Here is a 26,035-nt window from a genome sequence, read left to right as displayed (position 1 = left end):
CAAATGTATCTGGTTGAGAGGAGATCAGTGACTGTGACATTTGTCAGCCTCCTGAAGGAAAGACCCTGCTCCTCAAAGCCCAGCACTGGTGACAGTGCAAGAATGAACACTTCCAGGGCTGGGGATTTGGTTCAGTGGTTCCTCCACCTGCCTTGCAAGCACAAGGACCTGAATTCGATCCCCAGTACCAAAAAAAAAAAAAAAAAAAAAAAAAAAAAAAAAAAAAAAAAAAAAAAAAAAAAAAAAAAAAAAAAAAAAAAAAAAAAAAAAAAAAAAAAGAATGAACACTTACAGAAGGCAAACTCTAGCCAAACAAGGGCAGAAGCTGGGAAATGCTCCAATGGTGTGGGCTCACTAGAATAGGAGGCATCCAAGTAGAAGAACCCAATCTTAGGGCTGAGGACTTAGCTCAGTGGTGCCGCTGCCTACTTCACAAGTGCAAGGTTCTGAGTTCCATCCCCAGTACCAAAAAATGAAGAAGGAGAGGAAGAGGAAGAAGGAGGAGGAAGAGGATCAGATCTGCTAGAAGAAGGATTCAATCTGCTAAGACTCAACCTAGAGTCATACTCTAGTCTTGATTTTACTAAGTATGCTTTCCAGGCTTCAGTTTCCCAGCTGTAAAATTAGACCAGTGTCACGTGTTTATTGCCTGCTGCTGTTGCTGCTGCTGCTGCTAAGCAGCAGGACCTCATTCCTCAAACAAAGCAGGGAGCCTAGCCTAGCCTAGCCGGGGATTTAGCTCAGCGGTTAGGTGGCCTGCCTCTCAAGCGCAAGGACTCGAGTTTGACCCCCTGTACCAAAAAAAAAGAAAAAGCAAAAGCAGGGAGCCTATAAACAAAGCGGGGAGCCTAATCATATAAAGCTGCTCCTGTGAAAGCCAAGTGAGATACACAGAAACTGTATAGCTTACTTTGTTCTAACTTCTCCTAACTTCCTCTTTCCTCACTCACACCCAGTTAAGGCAGCCACTGCCAACTCTAGGGTTTTAAGGACAATTGGGAGAGAATAAAAATTGAGCTAGACAATTTCTAAAGTCCCTCCTAGGTTTGACTCTAGGATTGTAGTTGTACAGGTAATAATATCTCTCAAAGGTTAAAATGCACATATTCTTTAACCCAGTAATTCCACATATGGCAATGGGTCCTATAGATATACTACCAAGTATGAATACAAGTATTGTTTGCTCCATCCAGGGTCTGAGCCACACGGCTTTAAAAAGCCTGGAGACAACTCCATATCTACAATTAACTGAGTACAGATGCTCCTCAACTTACATTAGTGCTACCTCCCAAAAAAAACCCACTGTAAGTTGAAAATATTTTAAGTCGAAAATGCATTAATGTGCTCAGCCTACTGAGCATCCTAGCTTAGCAACATGGGGGTGCTGTACAGTGTCGGTTGTTTACCCTTGTAATCACGAGGCTGACTAAGAGCTTGGGTTAGCTCTTGTTGCCCAGCATCCTAAGAGAGAATACAGCAGTGCACATTGCTAGCCCTGGAAAAGATCCAAACTCAAAGTACAGTTTCTACTGAGTGCATATTGCTTTCCACTATCACCTAATCAAAATATTGGAGTCAAAGTATCTTAAGTGAGGGATGGTCTGTGTCTGCACAGAGAGAGGCTTTGTATCTTACCCACTGTGTCTATGCTAATAGTGAAAGACACCAAGACACACAGTTAAGTGAGAAGAGCAAGGTACAACATAGAATAACTATATTTGGTGAGGGTGGTGATGTATTTCTGAACATCTAGACACAAACTGACATTTCTAAAAGATGGACTGGTAACAGTAGCTGCGTTGGGAGGGTGCCCAGGAGCAAGGGGGGCTTTGTATGTCAACTTTTCATTGTGCCCATGTATTTTTCAATAAATAGAAATTTTTTTCTTAAAAACTTTTTTGTTTTTTGCAGTCCTGGAGATCAGACCAAAGCCTCATGCTTGCTAAGTGAGTGCTGCAACACTGAGATGCACACTCAGATGCAAACATTTTAAAATAGTGAAGTTGCATTGGCATACAGCTCTAGAAAGCAAACGTGGTATTCTTATCTGCTGGAAGTTGGATGAAGCTGTTTTCACCTGGGAGGGGAGGGCACAGAGTTCTAGGAGCTTTTTCACCACCTCATGTCTTGCCTTAGGGCCATCTGCCTTGCCTTAGCTACTCTCTGTGTTCCCAAGCCTGAGGCTCCTGTGCCTGGCAGGCTGCCCTAGCCAGGAGTTGCCATGAGACTCTCAGAAAGGTTAGGAATGGACATTTTTTAAAAATCCCACAGGAAGATCAATTTGCTTTCAGAAAAGGCAACAAAAAAATCAGTGTGTTTTAGGTAAATAGAGCTTTTTGTACACACTGTAACTAGTCAAGTTGCCTGCAAGGCCATATTCATATAACAGTTCACCAGATTCTGGAAAATTAAAACTGAGCCATCAAGGGCACCTTTGTTACCTTCCACTGACAGCTAATGCTGTAACACAAGGGTCTTTGAAAGAGCTACCAACACAGCTGTAGCCAAATCATAGTGCATGGAAATACGGCAGTTTTTAAACATGTGCTATTTTTTGTTTTTGTTCATGAAGCCTAACTAACTTGTACAACTTTTTAATAATTAAAATATACACAAACACCATTTAATTTTACTTTTTTTTTTTTTTTTTGCGGTAGGGTTTTGCTATGTTGCCCAGTCTAACCTTGAACTTCTGGGCTCCAGTGACCCTCTCACCTTGGTCTCCTGAGTAGCTGGAGCTACATGTATGTGCAATCATACCCAGCACCATTTTATTTTTAAAAGGAGATGAAACGAGATGTAGCTACTATCAGGGAACTTTAAACTTTAGATGTAAGATTTGGGGAGGCTAATTGGTCAGAACCAAACAAAAGCTATGTTTCTAATATGAATGTGGCAGATAAAATGTGAGTTATGTTAGAAGGCAAGAGGCAACAGGAAAAGCTTGACAGTTAACAGAGAGAGAGGGATCCTGGGTTGAATTTCTCCAAATGATTTGACCCCTCCCAATCTCAATGTCCTTAATAGATTAATGGGGAAAGTAAGAGTACCTCCTTCATAAACTTGTTGAGAAGAGCAAAGAATGTACAGAAGCTAGGTAAAGCGACTAGCAAATAGAAAGGACAACCCAGTTAGCTATGATTACATACTGAATGCCAACTGCTGTCAGTGTGGGACTGGCCTGAGTTACCACAGTCCTGCTAGGTAAGCCTGAGAACCCCAGCTTGATGGAAAAGGAAGGAAGATCTTCCTGTGGTACCAATGCCGTAGCACTAGCTGGCACAGCGGGGGGTCAAAAATCAGGTTTATGCCCACTATGCCCATGCTCTTTCCAGAAGATCTGCTTCTTACCAATCCCGTTTTTGTTTTTGTTGTTTCTTTCTCTCTCTCTATTTTTTTTTTTTTAGTAGATGTCTACAATACATATAACTACATTCATCTTGGTTACCAATCCTGTTGGTCTGCATCTGGATCCCAACTCAGGCCTATGCGTGCTTTCCTTGTGGCTGCGTCCTGGAGCCGAGGTGAGTTATAAACAACACCTTGGACAGGAAAATCAAAGATCCAAGAAGTTATTTGGCCAAGCTCACCTTATGGGTGAGTAAACAACTGAAACCAAAATCCTTTGTCTTCCATTACAACTTTATACCTGACACTCTTGTAGAGACTAAGGCCTTGCTACCTGACTATAGAAGGATTTAGAGGGAAACTAAGGTTTTTTTTTAATGCTCTCACTTCAACTAACTCGAAGACACTTGTAGTTAATGTATTTTTGTTTCTATGTAGGAAGGTTTAAAAAAAATCCTTTTTCATTAAAAATAAAAAGCAACCAATTTTATCATTGAATAAAAATTAAAACTGAGATTCTTTTTAAAGATTAGTCCTAAGTGGCATTTAGGAACTTTATTGTAAGCTGCCATGCTGACACTATGACAAACCAAAGTGTAGGACTGGGTTTGGTTTGGTTTGGTTTTCAGTAACCAATGCCCATCAGTAAAGTTCTGGAAATGTTCCACTTGTAGGGCAGGAATCCACCACAGGTATGCGCCTTGGGTTGGGAGCTGGAGAGTGAAGCATGTTTTTGTGGACCTTCATAGAACACATAGTAGTCGTTAAAGTTAAAAATTTTTTTCATCGTCTCTTCTTTAGAAATTTATTCGGTGCCACAAAATTCTGCCAAATCCCCTTACAAACTGGGATCCTTCTTGTGACGTATCTGTGATAATTTTCTACATAGCTACAAATTTTTCAGTTGTCAGCAAGTCATTCCAATAGGGGTATGTTCTCATTCGGTTCATGCTCCTGTCCTGTGACTGTGGAATGAGATTTATCCTCCTCTTGTTCTGGAGTTACACAGAAAATCTTCTCTCCTGTGACTTGGCAATGAAAAGTATATCTCAATAAATCAGATATTCATAGACTTAGAACCTCTACAGCTCCCATTTCCAAAGCCTTTAGTGTATCTTCAAATCTGAAACAGTACTGGCTGACTTCAATCAAAGTATGATTAGTTTCTTCTCTAAGGTGAATTATAAGCTGGAGAGGATTTCAGTAGGTAACTCAATAGCTTGGTTGAATCCATTCTCATCTCAATAGGATATATCAATTAATTTTAAAACTTTGTAACCTCTGACCAAACATAACAGATTGACTTAATTCTGTTTTAAAGTGCACTGATGCAGCTAAAATAGGACCAGCAACATTCACTTTGTCTCCAGAAATAAGCAGCTGTGCAGCAATCTCTGCTCTTTTCTAGAAACAGTCATGCGTCTTTTCCATTCCAAGTGGGAAAAATTCTACCATGTTTCTCTAGGAGCTCCAATGTGGATTTATCACAAAACTTATACTTCCTGGGTGCATGACAGAAAGCACACACCAGTCATCTAGAGTTTAGCTATAATCTGAAAGTAATGCTGTAAAAATCCCCATATGGAATTTCTTTTTACACAAATGCAATGACTCATTAATTGGTTTGTAAGGTTGAAGGTCAACATTGACTCTTTTTTTCCTTCTTGTTATAGTTGCTCCACAATAAACAACCAATCCATTTGGAGATAATTTTCAATAACATTTGAGTCTTTGTACAGATGTAACTAAGCACCCAAGATTTAAAGGCATTACCAACTTATCTGCTAACATTTTGCCACTCATGAACTCTGGCCTTATGCAGGAATGGGTCATGATACCATGCTGTGGGCCTCCTCTAGGTGCTTAAGGAGCTAGCTTCTTGGTCTTCCAGATTTCTATCTCCTTCTCAGAAGTACTAAAATCTCCAGCTTTCTTCTCTACTTCTCCTCCCATATCCTGGCAGCTCAGACTTAGGACACTGTCTTCCGCCCTCCACGTGGCTGCAGTCCACTCATGTGGGGCCTTGAAATGCAAGCCTGAAGCATGGATCTGCCAGTCACCTCAGTAACACCAACACCTCTTGACTTGGTCAAATACTGAACAAATCTTCCTGGCCTGGTGCTTAGCAAGAAAATGTCATGGTCAGTTCAGTCTTGAAGACTGGAGCACTGGAGACTGAAGGGCCAGAGGGGTTAGATCCTGCCATTTCTCTGGCTGCCCTAGAGCTGGAGACAATCTCAGAACACTGACCTAACAGCTCAGCTCAAAAGGTTGTTCTGGGATTACCGGCATTCACTACCACACCTGGCTCAGTTTCTCAACTTCTAACTTTCTAGGACAGAGATTTGGCTTATACATCAACTGGAGAAAAACCCCAGCAGGAATGTATCGACCACCCTAACATACTAACACACACAAAAAAAGCTCTAACCTTAAAAAGCTGTCCTTAAAAAATGGTGTCAGGCTTGGAGCGTAGCTCAGTGCTACAGCATGTATTTACCAATGCACAAGACCTTGGGTTTCATTCAAGGACCTCAAAAACAAACAACAAACAAACAAACAAAAATCAAGAATATCCCCAAATAATGTGCTTGACAGCAGCACATGAAACAATGAGGACTCATTCTTTGAAATGAAATCATATGAGCAAAAGAATTTGAACTTGGATGGCAACAGGTTCTAATGGTCATTTTTTGATAAAGCAGAGCAGACAAAATAGATTCCAAGTTTAAAATCTTCTCTGATGTGTATAAGAAGCTCACAAACAAGAGGTGTGAATTTGGTTTTTTTGTTGTTGTTGTTGTTATTGTTGTTGTTTTGAGACAGGGTCTCACTATGTAGTTCAGATTGCTCTGGAACTCACTGTGTAGCCCAGGCTGGTCTCGAACTCACAGAGATCCTCTGGCCTCAGCCTCCCAAGTGCTGGGATTATAGGCATGAGCCATCACGCCCAGCAGAGGTGTGAATTTGAATCCCTAAAGTATGAATTAGACTAACTGAAGTATTATTTACACCGACACATACACTCACACACGCAGGCACTCACGCAGCATGCACTTCCACCCACGGCCCTTTATTTGGGCACAATTAACACTAGGTGGAATAGGCTTCTGGGAGAAACTGATAACATTACTTTTTACAGTCTAAAATTCTGAAGGGAAGAGCGTGGTACTGCAACTCAATTCAAGGCAGAGTCGCCTGCTTACTTCTGTGAAGCCCCACTAAGCCATTCAGTCAGTCAGCAAGCTTGCTAGGCCGTGTGAGCGGCTGGTCTGTGTGCCCTGCATCATCTGCACACCCCACACGTTATTTCATAGTCTCATCTTTACAACAAGCAAGTTAATGGGACCAGAGGTCAGAGATTCAAATGCCAGGGGGTGGGAACGAAGGAGAGGGTGGGGCCAAGCATATACAGAGCTCTGAGAGGTGGGGACTGTAGCAAGCGAGGGAACTCAGGCCACAGCTGTTACTCAGTTCCAATGAAATTCACTCCTTGGACTGTGGGTTCAATTTTGACACACCTTCACCTTTTCAAACTGATAACCCAAATACGTATGGGGAAAATGTTTGCTTATTAAGTGTTAGCCACCAATTCAATTTTTTAAAAAGTCTAAACAATAAAGAAAAAAAACACCCTTTAAACTTAGGCAGTCAAACAGTGGCGTCTATCAGTTGTAACTGGCCTTCTGAGTACCAATTTGAGTATCCTAGATTAGATAGGCAGGTTCTTTCTAGTTCTAATTGTCTGATTCTAACTTCCTGCTGAGTAACTCCTGGAACAGGTTTCTTGACCTCTAGGGGGCTCTTTCCTCATCAATGAAATGAAGATATCGATTCCTACTTGGTCTACCCTACAAGATTACTATGAAAATCTATCAAGATATTAAAATCACTTTATAAATGACAGGGGTTGGCAACTGTGAAAAATTACTATGACTCAAGGACAACAACCTAACCCTGAGTAGATAAAGACTTATGTGATAAAGAAATGTCCTTTAGGGGGTCTACCGTGTCTTGCATTTGAATTTCATTAAACATTTATGTGTACTGAAAAGGCCAGCGAGAGAGACTTACCCTTCCATCTGGAGTTCTGGGGCCAGAGTAGGGTGGAGCCTCGCCCATCAGAACTGGCCACACATCAAAAAATTCCTAGGAATCAAAAAAAAAGTAATTACATGTTCTGAAAATAGACCAAGAAAAGGAGATTAAGAAGTCCAACCTACATGAACAATCTATCACTGAAAGCTTGAGGGTGAGAAAAGCTCACTGAAATCTAGGAGGAGGGCAGCCAGACTCACTAGAATCAGAGGAGAGTCTCATCTGCCCTGTAAACAGTGACGAACAGGGCCTGTCTAATCACTAGCCATAAACATGAATGTTGAGTCGGGCACCCTCAGTACTTTGGGTAAGGAAGGGCAACTGGGGTCTCTGTGACTAATTTACCTCAAGGACATGCTAAGCATGTGACTGAAGAATTAGCTAAAACAATCTCCCTCTGCAATATCATTTATGGTAGTGGAAAACTGGAAACAATGTCCAGCCAGAAAGAACTTATTAAATCAATTAAGGTACATCTGTTAACAATGATATCAGGTATATCTGTGCTGATCGAAAAGGTGCCCATGATACGCTGAGGGAAAAATGTGAGGTGCCAAAAACAAAACACTATGTGACCCTGCTCATTAATTATATATGTGATTGATTTTTCACAACAAAGTTTTAACAAACTTTGGGTGATCAGAATAAGATTACTAAATATTTTTTGTGGGGGAGCTTTTTGAGACAGGGTCCTGCTATGTAATGCAGGCTGGTCTTGAACTCACAGCAATCCATCTCTTGCCTCAGCCTCCTAAGTGCTAGGATGACAGGTGTGGGTCACCATGCACAATCAAGATTATAATTTAATCAGGTATTTTTCCATAATAAATTTTGTTGCTTTTGTAATTGAGAGCAAAAAAAATATTTTACAAGTAAGAAATAAAGAGGGTACAATGAGCCAAATGTAGCAGACAAACCCATATATGCTGTCCAAGGCTGACACCTTGTAAGACAAGGGGCCATAAAGCAAAACAAGCAGGAGGCCACTAGCCTGAGGCTATCTCTCTATTCTGAGTTCCTGCATAGTTACTTGAGTTTCTATATAACAAGCTGCAACCTAACTGATTAGGTAAACAAATGTAAATCTAATTTAGGGGTATATTTTTGTATCAAATAGAGTTTCAGCCAATTACTGGCAGTCAACTGGTCAGACAACACTCCAAACCAGACAAATGCTTAGCTGTAACCCATCAGCTTATTTCTGTACTTCACTTCCTAGTGTAACCTAACTGCCCATGCTGGAGAGTGAAACTCTCTGGCTATCTTCTGGTCCTGAGTGCTGCCTAATTCATGAATCATTCTCTGTACACGTTCTGTTAAATTTATTTTGTCGGCAGGTTTTCTTTTCATGTGCACAAGACACTGGCAGAAGAGAGAAAAAAGAGCCAGGAAAGGAAGTGCACAGTCATGCTGGAAAAGTCACTGGGACCCCACCCAGGCCTCTGCATGCTACTTCTCCACTGGTTTCCTTTACATCTAGAGCGGAAAAAGCTTGTGTTGGGCCAAGTCTGGCCTTGGCAGAGGCAGGCTTACTCCTCCAGAGCCTCTCTGTTCTTTCAGCTGTGTTACGTAGGGACAAAGAGTAAACCATTAGCACTGCTATTGAGGATAGAAGGCCAACCCTCCCCACCTTGCGTCTTTGTCCCTCTCTTGTCTAAACATATTCACTACAATGGTTTGCTGATTCTGATATCATCCAGAGGACGAACAGAAAGGGGTCCACATGAAATTCAGGTTCCATGTCTTTGGCCTTCTGCCCTGTTAGGTTCTTTTTCCGGACTACTGACAGCAGTAAGAAATGCAGCTCTGGGTGGAAATGAGAACAGCGAACTTACCTGAGCCCCACAACCTGCTTGCCTGTGATGTACAGAGTTGAGTAAGGTGCAGTTCATGCCCTACAGGAATTTATTACTATCTCCAGTAGGACATAATCAAGTCCTAAGTTATTATGCTAATATAGATGGAATAAGAACCAAAATAGTAATGGGAGGAGAGCATAAATGTTAGAGGAAACTAGAAGAACAAGTGCATTGAGTGATGATACCTTGTATGGCAAACGGTAGTAGATTGGAAGATTGTCCCAGGAGAAAAGAAATTGTCCAACAGGGTGGGAAGTGGGAAACATCTACGGCCTCTTCCATCTTCCCTCCCTCCTCTTCCTTTCTTCTTTTCTTTCTTAATAGCTTACTGAGATATAATCCACATATCATATACTATGATTTGCATTTGGTTTGAGTATAACCAAAGGCTCATATAATGGAAGCTTGGTGTGGTAGTGTAACAGTACAGTGAGATCTTGTCTCCAGAAGCAAGCAAGCAAGCAAACAAACAAACAAACAAAACCTTGGGTTGGGATCCACACCCCCATGAAAAAGGTTATACCCTTGGAGTAAAAGTGAACTAGAAGTAGATCGGCTCTCACAAAGACTGAAGATCAGCTTCATCATTAGTTGGGTCCCCAAGTAAATTAAAGGTCTCTTTACCCGAACTGTTTGCCAGATAGAAGTAAAATATTCCACTTTAGAGGAAAGTGTTATTGTGCAGAATTTCAAATCATCTCTATAATTGCTCACATATCTCTAATATCAAACAAACCAAAAAAATATGTAAAAGAAAAGAACTAAAAAAATCAGGAGGGGAAACAGAATATAGAAACAGACACTTAGAGGATATTTACAGATTTTATTGTTTTGGGGCCCAGAATAAAATAACTGTGATTATATCCAAAAGATTAAATACAAGGCAGAGAGCTGGGAATGGAGCTCAGTGGTAAAGCACTTGCTTAGCATGCATGAGGTTTGAGCCCCAAGACCACAAACTGAGAGAGAGACAGAGTCAGAGACAGAGACACAGAGAGAAGGGGGGGAGAATTTTAACAAAGAACTGGAAATTATAAAAAAAGAAAAAAACGGAAATCCTAAAATTGAAAGATAACTAAGAGCTGGGAAGTACAATTCAATAATAGAGCATTAGCCTGCTTTGTGCATAAAGAATAAAATAAATTAAAAAAATAAAATACCTGAAAGTAAGAGCTCAATATATAGTTTAATAGCTAAACTGAAGAAAGAATTAGTAATTATGCAAGATACATCAGAAATATTCAACCTGAAGAAAAAATTTGAAAGGACAGAAAATACAAAAAGAGTACAACAGACATAAAACATAGTGAAAAACTCTAACATGTAACAACAAATTTAGAGATCCCTTTATGACTGGATATCAACATATTTTATTAACAGTTGAAATCAAGACAGTATGATACTACAGAACACTTGATAAATACTCCAATCAGACAAAAGAGAGAATCCAGAAACACACCCACCCATACTTAATTGATGATAAAGGCACAAAAGGGAGAGATGGCCTTTTCAATAAATGGTACTAGGTCAACTGGATGCCCATAGGGAAAAATTAGTATTTACCTTGCCTCACAGCATACAGAAAAAAATTAGGTAGGTTATAGAGAACTACAAGAAAAAATCAAAACAATAAAACCCTTGCAAGTTGACATGGATAAATATCTTTATGAACTTGGAGCCAGGAAAGATGTCTAAATAGAGAACAAAAACCAATAACCACAAAGATTGATAAATTGGACATCATTATTCAGAACTTAGAGTCATAAAACACACACAACAGTATTAAGAGAATGAAAGTACAGAATTGGAAAAGATATTTGCAATGTATATATCAACAGAAGATGTGTCCAGAATTTGTAAAGAACTCCTACAAATCAATAGAATAAAAGGACAGTACAATAAAAAATTCAGAAAAGAAGATATTCAAGTGGCCAATAAACAAGAAAAAAGGTCCAACCTCATCCATCATGACGGGAATGGATGTTAATACTAGAAGAGGTAACGCCACATACCATTACAATAGGTGACAATATAAAAATGACAATACCAAGCACTGGTGAGAAATACCTATACATTGCTGGGGAGAGTAAGAATGGCACAACTGTTTTGAAAACCAGATGGTTGACCTTAAATGTACCAATAAAATTAATTAATTTTTAAAAATAAAAAATAAAAAAATTTCTACTTACAAAAGAACATAAGATAGGCAATAGTTACTAAAGCTATTACCCAAATCATTTCTAACTCTAAGTAAATATCTAACAGAAATGGGTACCACTGTTTACCAAAAGGTATATATGAGTATGTCCCTAAGAATACTATCCATCATAACCCAAATCTGAAAATTCAAATATTCATCAACAGTAGAGCCGGGTGTGGTGGCGCATGCCTGTAATCCCAGCACTCGGGAGGCCGAGGCAGGAGCATCGCTGTGAGTTCAAGACCAGCCTGGGATACACAGTGAGTTCCAGAGCAGTCCAAACTACATAGTGAGACCCTGTCTCAAACGCCCCCCAAAAAAAACCAAAAACAAAAACAATAGAAACAATAAATGTGTTGTGAATTGTCCATATAATGAAGCATTCCACAAGAATGAAAATGAATTAATGCTACATAGAGCATGAATCTTATAAGGATGAATCTTACGAGCAAAATACTGAGCAAAAGAAGCTAGATACAAGACCGTGCCACATATGATTCTATTTATGTGCATCTCAAAATAGGCAAAACTAATATGGTATTAAAGATCTAATGGTGGTTACCATCAGAAGGAGGCTGTGCGATATACTGGAGAGGAAATGAAGTGGGTTACTGGAGGGTTCTATTTTTTAAATATGAAGGTGGTGATGTGGAATGTTTACTCTGTGATGCTTTATTGAATGACAGCACTTCTACAATTAGAGTTCCTTTCTGTGTCTGTTATATTATGCTTCAATATAAAGGCTTATCAAAAAGAATGTGTGTGTGGACATGGAAAAATGTTCGGAAAACATTAAGTAAAAAATGCAAACCTTGAGAAAACATGGCCCAGCAATCTTTAATCAGTTCCTCAGAAGATTTTCATGAAATGCCAAGGCTGGGGGGCTTTGGACAACTATCGTCTTTTTCAACCCCAGATTCTGCAATGCATTTTACTCAATATTGGAGAGTCCAGGGCCGGAGATTTAGCTCAGCGGTTGGGTGGCCAGCCTTGCAAGCACAAGGACCAGAGTTCAATCCCCGGTACCAAAATATACATATGTTATATATATTGGAGAGTCTGCATTGGTCTGTGTATCTTTCACACTCAGGATAACAAAACATACAAAATGAAAATGACAAGAGTCCTGTTCTTTGGATAAGAAATGATAAATCTAGACACTCAAAATCTCTGTTTCAAGGCAGAAAGTGATTATCCCCACAAGGAAAAGATGGGTAAAAAAAGAAGAATAGGAAAACTTGTTTGGGAAAATATAGAAACACATTCCTGGGCTACACAGATCTCTGCCTCCTTAGCTGCCATACTGGCTATAATCTGGCCCCTGATCAGTCTGAAGGACCTGATAAAGAATCGGTCTCCACTTCAAATAAATACTGAACAAGACAAACCATAGGAAAGTTTTCAGCCCAAATTTTAGTAAATTTTCTGCGCATTCCTGAAGTTGGCAACTTTCTTCTGGACTTACTTCTTTATCACTCACCTTTACTACCTCCTGGTCTTCTTTCTCTTCTTTCTTTTCCAAAAGACCAAAGAATTAGGTCATTTTCCTTACCTTTGCTCCAGATGGACTTTCCCTGTAAAAACTGGTGCAACTCTGTTCAGTAGACATCTGTGTAAAACTTTACACAGTTATCCAAATTTACCCAACCTCTTTCCTGTGCCACTGCACAGGTAACAGGACCCTGCGTTCTATTCAGTGAGTCTGCCGACCCTCAGGTTGTCGGTCCTTTAGGTTTTCTCACCTTCTGCTTGGACATATCTAGGAGACCCACGGAATATCTGTCACAATTGAGGAAGGCACGGACTGTGTAGAGGGCTTTATGGAACTGTCTCTCAATATCCGTAAGCTCTTCAAAGACTTTGCTGCCAGACCACAGCAGGATCTGAAGAAACACAGAAACATGCTCAGAGTTCTTAAGCCACAAAGCAGTAGCTCACTCAGCTAGAAAATAGTAGAGTTACTTAGAGTTTATCTTACTTAACTCTTACGTAAGAAGAGAACTATGTGGGATAATTATCCCAATTGTATAGATGGAGAAAGAGGCTTAGGTAAAGTAATCGGCCAGCTTACATGGCGTCTAAATCTTTACACTTTTTATCTGTTAATAATAATAACAAAGAGGCTGAGGTTGTAGCCCAGTGGCAGAGTGCTTGCCTACCTTTCACAAGGCCCTGGGTTTAATGCCCAGTTTCACAGAAATAAATAAGTAACATTAATTGAGTATAAGTGCTCTGCATACACTATCTCATTTACTACTGATAGTAACAGTTTGAGGGCGATATCATAATTATCTCCATTTTTTAAAAGGGGAAACTAAGGCTGAGAGAGAATAAGTGACTTGTTCAGGGTCTAAGAGCTATTTAATGAGCAGATATTCAAATCTAAGCTGTTTGCCTTGAAAACTGCATATAACACTCAGAGACACAGCCTTACAAATATCCACTAACTCATAACTTCAGGGATACTAGGCAGAGAGTATAATAATGGCTCCCAGGCCTCTGCTTTACCATCTGCCCTGCCAGCCCCAAGCCCTTCAGTGCTTTAGTAAAAAGACATACCCAGTCCATTTCTTGAGCCAAATTCCTTACCTGGCCGCGTCGAGTCTCACAGCTGTACAAGTAACTCAGATGGTACACCTTTATGATTAGATTTGCAAAATTGAGGTACTTGAGAAGAATCTAAAAATCAAATAAAATGGAGGAAGCAGATGAAAAGGAGGAAAAATCCTTTCTCTGGCTACTTCTACCATCAACAAATACCTGAAAATTTAAAAAGCTTCATCAGAGGCAATTTGAATGCATGGATTATAGAATGCAAACCTAAAACATGTTGCATTGAGTATAAAACTCAGAGAATGTAGAACGTTGTTTGTTTGTTTTGTTTTTTGACATGGGGTCTCACTATGTAGTTGAGACTGACCTGGAACTCACTATGTAGCCCAAGCTCGTCTTGAACTCACAGTGATCCTCCTGCCTCAGCCTCCCAAGTGCTGGGATTACAGGCGTGCACCACCATGCCCAGCAAGAATGTAGACTGTTGATGTATTCATGGAGTGCATTAATTTTAAGAAGCTACTATTTACAGATAGTCCTCATTTAACAATGTACCTGGTTAATGATTATTGGACTTCTGACCACAACGGTCATTAAACAAAGGGTATCTGTATTGAACTTGCTGTCCCTGTGGTAAGTCACTTACATACACTACCTAATAATCACAAGTACACTATGAGGTGGACACTGTAAAATCACCCCCATTTTACAAATAAGAAAACAGGTGTTGAGAACTTCAGTGACTTGCCCAAGTCAAACAGCTAGACATTAGAAGAGACAGAACAAGTAACCCTCCATCCCTGACTCCAAAACGCACTGTTTGAAACATTATTCTGTCCCACCTCCTTCAATGAGAATCAGACAAACCCCCATGTGTAAGATGGGGAAATTGAGGCCAGGCTAAACCAGCAAGCTTCAGATGAGCTAGGAGAATGTGCTAACTTGGCCACCCCAACATTTTCTGTAACAGGCTTACCTCTTCATCTCTCTTGGTGAAATAGGATCCCTCTACTTTATTCACAGCCATGATTACGGCCACTACATCTTTCCCATTCATTATGGGGGTAGCCAAGATGTTCTTCGTCTGGTATTCTGTGAGGTTGTCCACAAAGTCACAAAAATGCTCATCCTGAAGGAAGGCAGGGACAAGCGTGGGTAGGCAGATTAAAGAGGAATGGCAAAACAACCCAGAGCTCCTTGCTGACGAGAGAATGAAGACACTTCCAACTACCACCTTTCAGCAAGGGCTGGGCAAGCAGAGATAACTTGTGCCACAGAAGTCTCCAAAACCCAGTAGAAGAAGATTCTAGATGCAACCCACTAAGGACCATGGAGGCATGTGCAAAACATTGTGGGGGCCCAGGGATGGCAGGGAGATGATGACTGAAGAGAGGTTTAAAGGCTTTCTCGAGGTCCGGACAACTAAACCGAAAAGGGAAACCTGAGTGAGAACTACTGGGGAGTTGGGGAAATGCCAATGGAGTACAATAGTGACAACAGCTGGCAGATGCTGCGCGCGGCACCTTAGCCACATCACTGCATTTTAATCCTCCTAACAGAACTATGAAACACAACATTAGTCTATTTTACAGAAGGGTGAACTGGGGTCGGGGATTTAGCTCAGTGGTGCCACCACCTGCCTTGCAAGCGCGAGGTCCTGAGTTCAATCCCTGGTAACAAACAAAACAAAACAAAAACAAAAGGGTGAACTGTAACTCAAGGTTAATATTCCTTCTGAGAGTGTGAGTGTGCGTGACTTCAGAGCTTGTCCTTGGCTCTATTACTTCTCACAGAAGCCTGGATAAGGTTAGACTAGGACTGGGTCATGGAACAAAAGGATTTATTACTTTCAGCATTTCTAAAAATCCATTTCTAGCACTGTACAGCCAGTCCAGTGGTTATCCCATTCCACAAACCTCACTGTATAATGCCTATATCGAACACTGAAGCTATGGGTGGCTAAGACTCGAGCCACTCACTGATAAATCCATACTGCTAATAGGGAAAGGGCTCGGCTCAAAGCTGTGGGAAAACGGAGAGATACCCTCCCTCACACCTCATCCTGAAGCCTGAGAGGCCAATACTAGCTGCCGAGCAGTCTGTGTGTTCAGGAGTCGGATCTTGGATTGTTATCTTAAATTTGAAAAACCCACCTCTGTGTTTCCCAGCGCCACAGTGAGTTTCCTCATTATCTGCATTGCTTGAGACCTGAGCTAGCCCAAACACACACAGTGCATGCTGTTCTGAGAATGGAAATATATTTCATAGCATCAATTCAAGAATCAATTCACAGCTGGGGGTTTGGCTCAGTGGTTCTGCAGCCCGCCTCATAAGTGCAAGGTTCTGAGTTCAATCCCCGGTACCCCCGCAAAAATAAAATAAAAAATAAATCTCTTTGGGCCTGGGATTTAGCTCAGTGGTTCCGCAGCCTATTTTGCAAGTGCAAGGATCAGAGTTCAATCCCTGGTACCAAAAAAAAAAAGAATCAATTTTCAGAACTTTTCTGAAACAAAGTGTACAGAATCTTTCCCACAATTCAGTAATTCTGAGTGTTACTACTCTGTGTTTTTGGATTTCTTACAGTTACTGGGATTAAATAAACAGGCCACAACATTGTTGTCAGTGAAGTTGCTTCAAGCCAGGTGAAGGGTAAAGGAATTAAGAGATGCCTCTCTTTGCATTAGCACTTGAGGATTAAGCAAAATCTCTAAGGAGGCTTTAGCCAGAAAGAATTCTGTGTCATTCTCTAAAGACACTGATGGATTCCTGAGCACAGGTTGGGGTGGGACATGCTCAGATACCTTTTATGTAGTCAGTTCAATTTAATAATGTTCACCTCCGTTAGGGAAAGCAAATAGTTGGGCCTTAACTGCAGCTACGGAAAATATTTCTAAATCTACCAGAACCCTCTTTCCCTCTGAGTTCTCAGCCCTAGAACTCTCTTACAAGCATTCTGGGCCACCCATTAACTGGTACATACCTAATCACTGTCATACCTATGTTCTCAGCATTAGAGTGCTCTAAACGACCCAGTTACAGAACCACAGATAATCAGAGGCAGAAGAGTTAGAAGCCAGTTAACTCAAATTACTTATTTTAAAGCCTGGGAATCAGAGGCCCCGTTAAAGTCATCCATTCATTCAGCTAGCTCCATGGGAGGCTCTGCTCTGGACCCTGAGCAGTAAGCAAGAGGGATGGACTTCCTGCTCGAGTAAAGCTCACATTTAAACGGGGAGAAGTAGCAGCTAAACCTTCTCTTTCCAGCTCTCAATAACTGCCTTGAAGCTAGGTGAAGAAAGCGATGGTGGGCTGGGGCTACATCAGTCAGTCTTGGTGGTCAGGGAGGCTTCTCTGAGGACACAGTGCTGAGCTGAGAACAGAAGGATCAGAAGAGTCAGGTGTGGGACGGTGCAATCCCAGTGGGGACACAGAGAATGCAAAGGCCAGGAAGGGGAATGAACTGGAGAGGTCTGAGGAACGGAAAGATCAATGTGGCTGAAGCCTAGAGAGGGGCAGCGGGGCTAGAGGGCAAAGGAGTCAGAAAGACAGGCAGGGGCTGGAACCAGTACGGTTCTGAGGCCACAGGAAAGAGTTCAGATTGTGGAGTACAATGCAATGCACTTCTCATACCTGATTCCCCAGTTCCCCTTTTCAGACCTTCACCGTGCCAAGTTCTACTGTACCCCACGACGATGTAGATAGGGAACAAATAAAATAGGGGCCTCACTAGATGTTCTAGCTAATCCTGACTAGAAGGAGTTAAGAACAAACTTTACTAGAGACATTCCCCTTGGAAATAGGTCAAGGATGGGGGTAGAGAAAGAGAGAAAAACCAGATGACAAAGGCACCCAATGGCCTTGGGACTTGCACCAAGAGACCAGAAAGCAAAGGAACTGACAGAGTACAGAGAGAGCTCAATGCACAAAGCCAAGCTGAGATAGCCGTCCCTTTCCACCTCCAGTACAATACAGAGGAGACACAAGGCGAAAGGGCTGACTTTGGAAAAAGCTCTCCTACAAGCCGGGTGTGGTGGTGCACACCTGTAGTTCCAGCACTGGGGAGGCTGAGGAAGGAGGGTCGCTGTGAGTTCGAGGACAACCGAGGCTACATAGTGAGTTCCAGGCCAGTCTGAACTACATAGTGAGACTGTCTCAAAAAAAAAAAATGTACAAATGTACGCACACACACACACACACACACACACACACACACATTCACTTTAGGGTCACTCTACTCATCACGTAATTATAGAGAGTAATGGACATCCACATGCCCCTTACTAACTCTCAGCTCACCATGAATAAGACACTCCCTTGCCAACCAGCCACCTACCCCAAAAGTAAGGCCTTAAAAAGTAGGTCAAGGACAAGTAAACAGACAGAAAAAAGCTGTGCATAGGCCACCAAAAAAAATGTTAAGGGCCGAGGATTTAGCTCAGTGGTTCCACCACCTGCCTCGCAAGTGCAAGGTCCTGAGTTTGATCCTCAGAACCAAAAAAAAAAGATGTTAGGAAGAGGTACCCAGAAGCCAATCCAGCTCCAGGTTGAGGGAAGGGTCTCAATAAAAACACAGAAGGGTCCCTGTAAATACAACCCACGGGTCCTTCATCTTTCCAGAGACCCTACTCAGATTCTTTCTTACTAGGTTAGCTATCCCCACCTTCCTTTTCCTCATTACAAATTTGTCCCTGTAACTTTTTATGTGGGTTGAGCTTACAATCCCAGTGGGCTCCTAGGACAGTGCTCATCCCCTGGATGTGACAATGAGATACATTTATTGAATAATAATGAAGCACTAGGCTCAGACCTAGACAATTTACATGACTTACATAACTTCTCATTATCTCATATGAGTCACTCAAAACTGTCCTCTCTCTCTTTCGTGTTCACTGAGAACTGGCTCTGTGTCAGGCACTAGATACACCAAGAAAATAAAATGAGGTAGCTACTCTTTGGTCCTCATAGTACAGCAGGATTTTATATAAAACATGAGCTCACAACTTGAGCCATCATGTACAGTAGGTGCCCATGGAATTAGAGATATAAGCTGGGGCCCCAGGACAGCAGCCTATGACTGGCTTCGGGGGCTATTCCGTCCAACATCAGAAACTGAAACCTGAGCCTCAGTTTCCCCTTTGGTAAAATCAGAGTGATAGATCAAGTCCTCCTTGAGGTTTCCCTCCTCTGTCATGTTCTGGGTCCCAGGTCTCCAAGAAGGGAAGGACAGCAGAGGCAGACTAGATGTGACAAAATCTGTGGGATGGTGGTCCTCTCAGGTTCAGCCTTCAGAAACGGGGCTGGCTGGGCAAAGCAAGTTCTGGAGAAGAGCTGACATTTATTCCTTCACTCACTCAGCCAACTGCAATGAATACTCACACTGTCCCAGTTACTGGACTAGGTGCCAGGAACCAGTGTTGAGTAAGACAGGGACAGACAGACGCGTGGCTTCCTTGGTAGGAGAAAAGGCTAAGATTAATGCAAACAAATACTGAATGGCAGTGAGGTTTTCCAGGTTTAGTAAATTAAAAAAAAAAGGATGCCTTGTTAAATTAGAACTTCAAATAAATAATAAATAATTTTAGTTGTATGTCAAATATTGTATGGGACATGTTTATACTACAACATTATTCTTTATCTAAAATTCCAATTTAACTGGGCATCTTACACTTTATCTGGCAGTTCTAATCACAACTGTTCCCAGAGTGATCCCAAGGAAAAAGGGAATCTGCCAGGGGTGGGAAGTACATTAGAGCTCTGGAAAACTCTATTTATGGTTTCACATTTCAGAAATGTAGTGATTGTAACTATTTCTCAAGTTTTTGTGGACTATTTCTCACTTGTTGATGGGGCAGGGACAACTTAGACCCCAATCTACACCATCTCCTTCCTCCATTCAAATTCTAGTTACTATTTGGTGGTTAAGATTGTGACCAGCCCTTAAGCCAAAAATTGACTAAGATCTCCCAAGGAGAACAGAAACAAACAGCTTACAAATACTGAGTACACAAGAAACACTTGTTGGCCTGGATTTACTTAACCCCCAGCCTGAGTCACAACCAGGTAGATTGCTCCAGACCCAATAGCTTCAAGGGGAAGACAGGTGTGGCCTCCAGGGTAAATTTAACTCCAGGTTAAGCAGGAAGCAACAGTCAATGTGCAGAAGCTCAGCAAACAGTTGGGCCTGAATCTTTTGAAATAAGACAATCTTCCTTAATCCTCAATCTCATAAAACCAAGGTCTATAAAACCTTTTTTCTGTTTTCCCACAGGCAGAATTTAAACCAAAAGTTCCAGAAAGGCAAAGCCAGATTCTTCTCCCTTTTCTACACAAACCTGGTACAGCATCTATCACTTGGAATAGACACTTAACAGCAACAACAGAATGATCATAATAAAAATAAATAGTAACTGCCAAAATGAGCCATTACAATGTGCTAAGAACACTGCTGAATGAGAAATACTCTGCTTGTTTAAACCTTTTGCTGCTGTGATGTAGCTGTTGTGACTGCTTTATTTATTAGAAAATGAGTTCAAACAGGCTAAATGATTTACAAAGGCTACATTCTTAGAAAGAGTCAGAATTCACTCCTAGATCTGATCTCAAAGTGTAAGATCTTAGTTCTCTGGCATATGACTACAAATGACCTGTCTTAAGTAAGTTTTAGTCCCTTGCTCTCACTTTATAGATAAGGAAGAAGTACAGAATGGCAAAGGGCTCAAGTCCAGGGTGCCTAGGTTCAAATTCCCTGCCTGCTACTTTCTAATTGTGTGACCCTGAGCAAGTGATCCAACCTTTTTGGCTTTCAATTTCATTATCAGCAAGACAGAGATAGTAAGTTATTGTGAGACTTTTATGAAGGTAAAACAAGCAAGACAATGTATATGATTATGGCTAAAGTCTAGAGAAAACAGAAGGGAGAACAGACTCCAGTATAACTGGACTTGTCTTGAGTGGAGAGCACTGCCAAGGGGAAGCAAGGGAAGAAGAAACCGCTATTAACCCGATACGGGCGGCCACCCAGTGTGCTTCCCAGAGAGGCCCAAGTCTGGGTTTGATGACTCATTTGAATTCTTGAAGTAGTAGATGTGAAGTCCTGTCTTGGCCCTAACTCTCTGGTGACCATGGGTAGACCCCTTCTCAAGGTGCGGTGGGTCCAGTTTCCTTAACAATTTAATAAAGCAGTTGGTTAAAATGATCTCTGAAGTCTTCGTCTGCACCCTTTGACCTCAGATACTTAACCTGAAATTAGGCCAGGGGTAAGGTAAGGACCGAGTCAAAGTGTCTGGGGGCTAGATCTTGGAAACGGCTCGACACAGGCTCCTTGTCTGGCCAGCAGCAGTAAATATGGCCCATGTGAGTCTGCTATTATGGAGCAAATATTCTTTTGGGTGAGATAGGCGTTAAATTATTGCATAATTACTTGACTGTGAGTCTCTTGTGCTTTATTTACTGATCACTAGCTTTGTGCCAGACACTGTGCAGGATCTTGGGGTGACTGGTGAATTAGGCAGACTTGACCCCTGACGCCAGGACTTACTGTGATAAATGATTTCAGGAAGTGGTCTGCAATGGGAAGATCCAAGAAGACTTCCCAGACTTTTAAACTGCGATCTGAAAGATGAGTAGGAGTTGGCCCAGGCAGAGGACCAAGTGGGCAACAGCATTGCAGCCTTTAAAAGTTAATGTCTGAAGTCAGGCATTACACACTCCTGCAATCCCAGTGCTTTGGGGGGCTGAGGCAAGAGGATTGGCCAGAGTTCCAGGCCAGCCTGGGTTACATAGTGAGATTCTATCTTTAAAAAAGAAACAAACGAACAACAAACAAAAGTTAATGTCTGAAAGGGGGATGTGATTTGCCCATGGTGATCACAGAGGTCTTTGTTAGAACTGCCGGTAGAAACCCATGGGCCAGGCAACTGTTAGAACACCAAGTGCTTAACCAAGTGATCAATGTTAACTTTTACAGTAATGGGACAATTAACCATCAGATCTCATCATGTAAAGTACGAAGAAAACCAGAATCACTTTAGTAATATTTTTGCCAGGAATGCACAACCTGAATCTAACCATGCAGAAACATCAAACAAGGCTAAAAGGAAGTAAATTTCTGCAAAATACTTGACCTGTACCCCTCAAACACATCAGCTTCATAGAAAACACAGAGAGACTGAGCAACTATTTCAGATTCAAGTAAGCCAAACTAAACAGAAAAGACTGCATAGGTATAGTTAAGACAAGAGCAAAAATTTAATATGAACTGCTTATTAGATCACAATGCTATATCAACATTACATTTCCTGAATTCAACCATTATACTATGGATTTGTAAGAAATGGATTAATACTAAGCCTATAATCCCAGCACTTGGGGGGGGGGGCTGCTGAGGCAGAAGGATCACCACAAGTTCAAGGCCAGCCTGATCTAGATAGTGAGTTCAAGGTCAGCCTTACCTACTACATACCCAGCCAAGACCCTGTTTCAAAAAAAAACAAAACACAGAGTGAAATATTTAGGACCAGAAGATCATGACATCTATAAGTTCCTCCCAAATAAGTTAGAAAAATAGAGGGAGAAAACAAAGATGGCAAGATGTTAATGACTGGTGAATTTGGATGAAATTTGGTCTTTTCTATTATTTTAAAATTCCTCTGCTAGTTGAATTTTGTTCAAAACAAAAAGTTACAAGTAAATAAATAAAGAGATGTACTTTGTCATCATCAGCTTAGCCTTACTGGCCAGCAGGTCCCCAGCCCACACGTACCCCAGAACCCCAAGGAATGATGCCTTACTGCCCTCTGTTATGGGGAAGAGTACCTCTTCTGTGCTGGAGACGTTGGCAAGCTTTTTAGAGTGTGCAACATGTCCCACTACCCCCATGTCCAGAGGGAAGACAATCTCTGAGTCAGGCATCACCAGGCAGTCTTCAAGGACAGCATCCTTGTGAACACCGAAGAGCCGGGTAGCTAGCTCTGCGACACCATTGCGAGCCCTGCACATGAACAAGCTCATGCGGTCTGCCTGCAGGAGGAAGCACAGCTTCTTCATGACATTGAAGATGCACTTCTCTGTCTGTAAATTCTCCTGGAAGTCCCGTAGGAGATCAAAGATGATTTCACTCTCTTCCACACTGCTCAGTGAGTGGTAGTTGCTGAAATCCACGGCTGCCTCCTTGGCTCCAAGAAGGTCTGAGATAACCTTGGCCCGGTAGTGGAGATTGTAGTACTCTTTGGCAAAGCCAATATTAGAGTCCAGAAACTTTTCCACCTCCTTTGCTGTCACCTCATCCATGGCTGAGAATTCCTCTGGTTACTTTTGTGGAGAGGCTAAGATTGAGACTTTCTGAGGTAGTCTGTGGCGAGTGAGCCAGAATGCACTGCTACAGTCTGGATTTCTCTGGGTCTTCTCTGTCAGTCTCACTGAGAAGGCCACGTAGAAGTAGGAGCGAGCTTGGGAGATTAAGTCATTAATATTTCCTGAAAACAAGGATTATGGGGATCAGTGAGTTCCAGATGCTTTTTAAGAGCTGAGAGGAGATTTCTGCACAGAGCAGGCAATGGACTTAAACACCGCTCAAGTGGAGTTTGCAACAGGCAGCACAATGACCTCCTACCTATACATGTGTTCTCTCTGCCCTCTGTGGCAGTTTTCTTAAACTTTTGATATAGACATGTAATACTCCTTAGGAGATTCTTCGGTTTGCTTGGAGATTCAGATCTAACTATTGTGTCCTCATTCCTCTATAGCAGAAATGGCTGGAACTGAGGGGCGACCGCCTGTCAGCCTTCTGATCCTTCCCTTTGGCCCCATAGTTCCAGTCCCCTTCCTCAAAGCTTTCCCTATATGGGCTTTCAGTTTGCAGGGCCACAGCTCAGAGGCCTGCTTCTCTCCTGTTATAGGTCTACGGGCTCTGATTTTACAATCTCTGCACAAAAGCCATTCTCAACTTGAGATTTCACTTGACTTTATATTTTAGGATTTTAAGGGCCCCTATAAAAACAACACACCTTTCACACTTCTTTTACTGTAAAAGTAATAGATACTGGTTCCAGAAAAAGAAGACAATTAAAATCACCCACAATCCTGCTGCTCAGAAGTAACCTCCAGTGAATATTTTAGCTTCAATCCTTTCCATAGAGGTTCACCTTTAAAAAATCTTGCTTTGCTTCAACCTGCTTGATCTTTCTTAGTACTTTAATGTGCCTTTTCCAGCTTCAGCTTTTACCTCCTTGGATTTTCTGTCAGGAATGCACATACTGGTCCACAGGCCATCAACTCCAGTGAATTTCAATGTTCATTTTCAGGCCCTTTCACATACTCCAAGGAGGTAGAAAAGAGCCCTTTTCTTTCTTTAGCTTCTGGGAATCTCTACATTGTAAACATAGTTGATGGAACTTTGAACTTTGTAAATGAACTGTACTGGAAATTAGATCACTTTTTTTGTTGAAGCATATAATAAATTATTGGGGCACTGGATCCATCCTTCAACACTGGATACAAAGGTGCCCCCCTGCCCAAAGATATACACTGTGCTCTCTAACCCTGAAGATTAGTTTTAGCAGATTTAAAATTCAGTATTATGTTTCTGCTATTAATCTATATTGGTATGTGCAGTGGTAGTTCATTCATTCTTGTTGCTCTATAGTATTCCATTGAATGAACAAACCCCGATTTATACATTATTTTAAAAAATAGAGAGGAAAATAGAGTGCCTCTACCTGGGTCTGAGAGCCTACAGCATCCTGAATTTCTCCAGAAACTCCCAGCATGACTAATCTGTACACCCTACCCAAATACTTTTCTAGCTCTCTACAAACTGTCTTCTCCACTGCAAGGTTTCTGGTCATCCTGGCCATCTCGTTATCGTAATCCCACCAGCCCCCAGGTAGCCTTCCCCTAGTTCTTGCCTATCGTATAATTCCATTTACTTTATTACATTATCAGAAATTATCACGTTTGATTTTGTTGCCATGTGATATTGGCTGTCTTCACCACGCAGCAAGGTTCACGAGGGTAAAGATCTGTCAAAGTTGTTCCCTAGGCCTTGCAACTCTGCCTGGCACATTCTTGGTGGCCACAGTTTTATTTTTATAAGTCTTACATATTCTTGATAAAAATTCAAAAATACAGGAAGACACAAAAGAGAAAATAAAAAATAAAATATAACCCCAGGTATTACCACAGCCAGTACTCTTATATGTTTTAATTTTTTTTTTGAGAAAAAATATAAAAAAGACTATGACATGCTTTTTTTCCACTTTATAAAATAGCAAAAGAAATGTATTTTCTGGGAATGGATAGTTTCTGCAAGGATGGGTTGTTATAAGAAAGTCTGGAACTTCCCTGAACCCCTCTTCTGCATGGCCTGTACCACTTTCTGCTTCTGAGTACGTTCCCATTGTGTGACCCCATCAACATGAGGCCCTCACCAAAGCCAAGCGGATGTTGGCATTATGCTCTTGAACTCCAAGAACTGTAAGCTAAAATAGACCTCTTTTATTTGCAAATCGCCTAGTTTCAGCTATTTTGTTATAACAACATAAAACAGACTCAGACTGTGGGTACAAATAAGCTGATGTTTTAAAGCAGGTCACCTCCGATATAATAGGGTTGAGTGCAGATGTCAGGGGGAAAAAAGAACTAAAAATCTTTCATTAGCAACAGGGGCTACTAGTAACATTAGGAGAGATGTTTTGTGTACTTTTTTGTGTACACACTTGTGTACAGTGTGTACTTCTAGGAAGAGGAATACAGGGTTACAGGCTCAAAAGTGCGACTGACTCAATCGGTGATTTTGAGAAAGTCTCAACCCTTCTCAAGTCTTCTGTCTCCCCATCAACAAAACAAGATGTTGAATAGCTGGCCTCTCCATCCCTGACCAACAAGCTTTGCTGAAGGAGTCTCCTAGCATGATAACTGCTATGATGTGTAATGCATCTTTTGTTTAGTGATATATAAACATCTTTATGTATATATATAT

The 26,035-nt window shown here is 41.4% G+C and overlaps 1 protein-coding gene and 1 pseudogene across 11 annotated transcripts in view; both read right to left on the bottom strand.

The window, feature by feature from the left end:
• Pde6a (phosphodiesterase 6A) overlaps positions 1–26,035 on the bottom strand; it is a 103,574-nt gene that overhangs the window by 40,343 nt on the left and 37,196 nt on the right. For 8 of the 11 annotated variants that reach the window (XR_780822.2, XM_010627148.2, XM_010627149.2 and 5 more), the window contains exons 1-5: positions 22,873–23,506; positions 15,035–15,187; positions 14,095–14,184; positions 13,248–13,388; positions 7,423–7,497 (exon numbers count right to left, since the gene is read on the bottom strand). Coding sequence is in view for 10 of the 11 variants with exons in the window: in XM_010627148.2 (XP_010625450.1) it covers positions 7,423–7,497; positions 13,248–13,388; positions 14,095–14,184; positions 15,035–15,187; positions 22,873–23,346 (933 nt within the window). In the remaining variant the exon portion in view is untranslated. Of the gene's footprint in view, positions 1–7,422; positions 7,498–13,247; positions 13,389–14,094; positions 14,185–15,034; positions 15,188–22,872; positions 23,507–26,035 lie in introns of those variants that run through there. The other 3 variants (XM_010627155.2, XM_010627156.3, XM_010627153.2) reach the window with 1 other exon arrangement.
• LOC117286750 lies at positions 4,146–5,181 on the bottom strand (annotated as a pseudogene).

Source organism: Fukomys damarensis, unplaced genomic scaffold (genome assembly GCF_012274545.1).
Source record: "Fukomys damarensis isolate Sample0158 unplaced genomic scaffold, DMR_v1.0_HiC HiC_scaffold_3, whole genome shotgun sequence".
NCBI classification, from domain to species: Eukaryota; Metazoa; Chordata; class Mammalia; order Rodentia; family Bathyergidae; genus Fukomys; species Fukomys damarensis.
The sequence above is the reverse complement of the archived record's forward strand: the minus strand, read 5'-3'. Positions and strand labels throughout refer to the sequence as shown.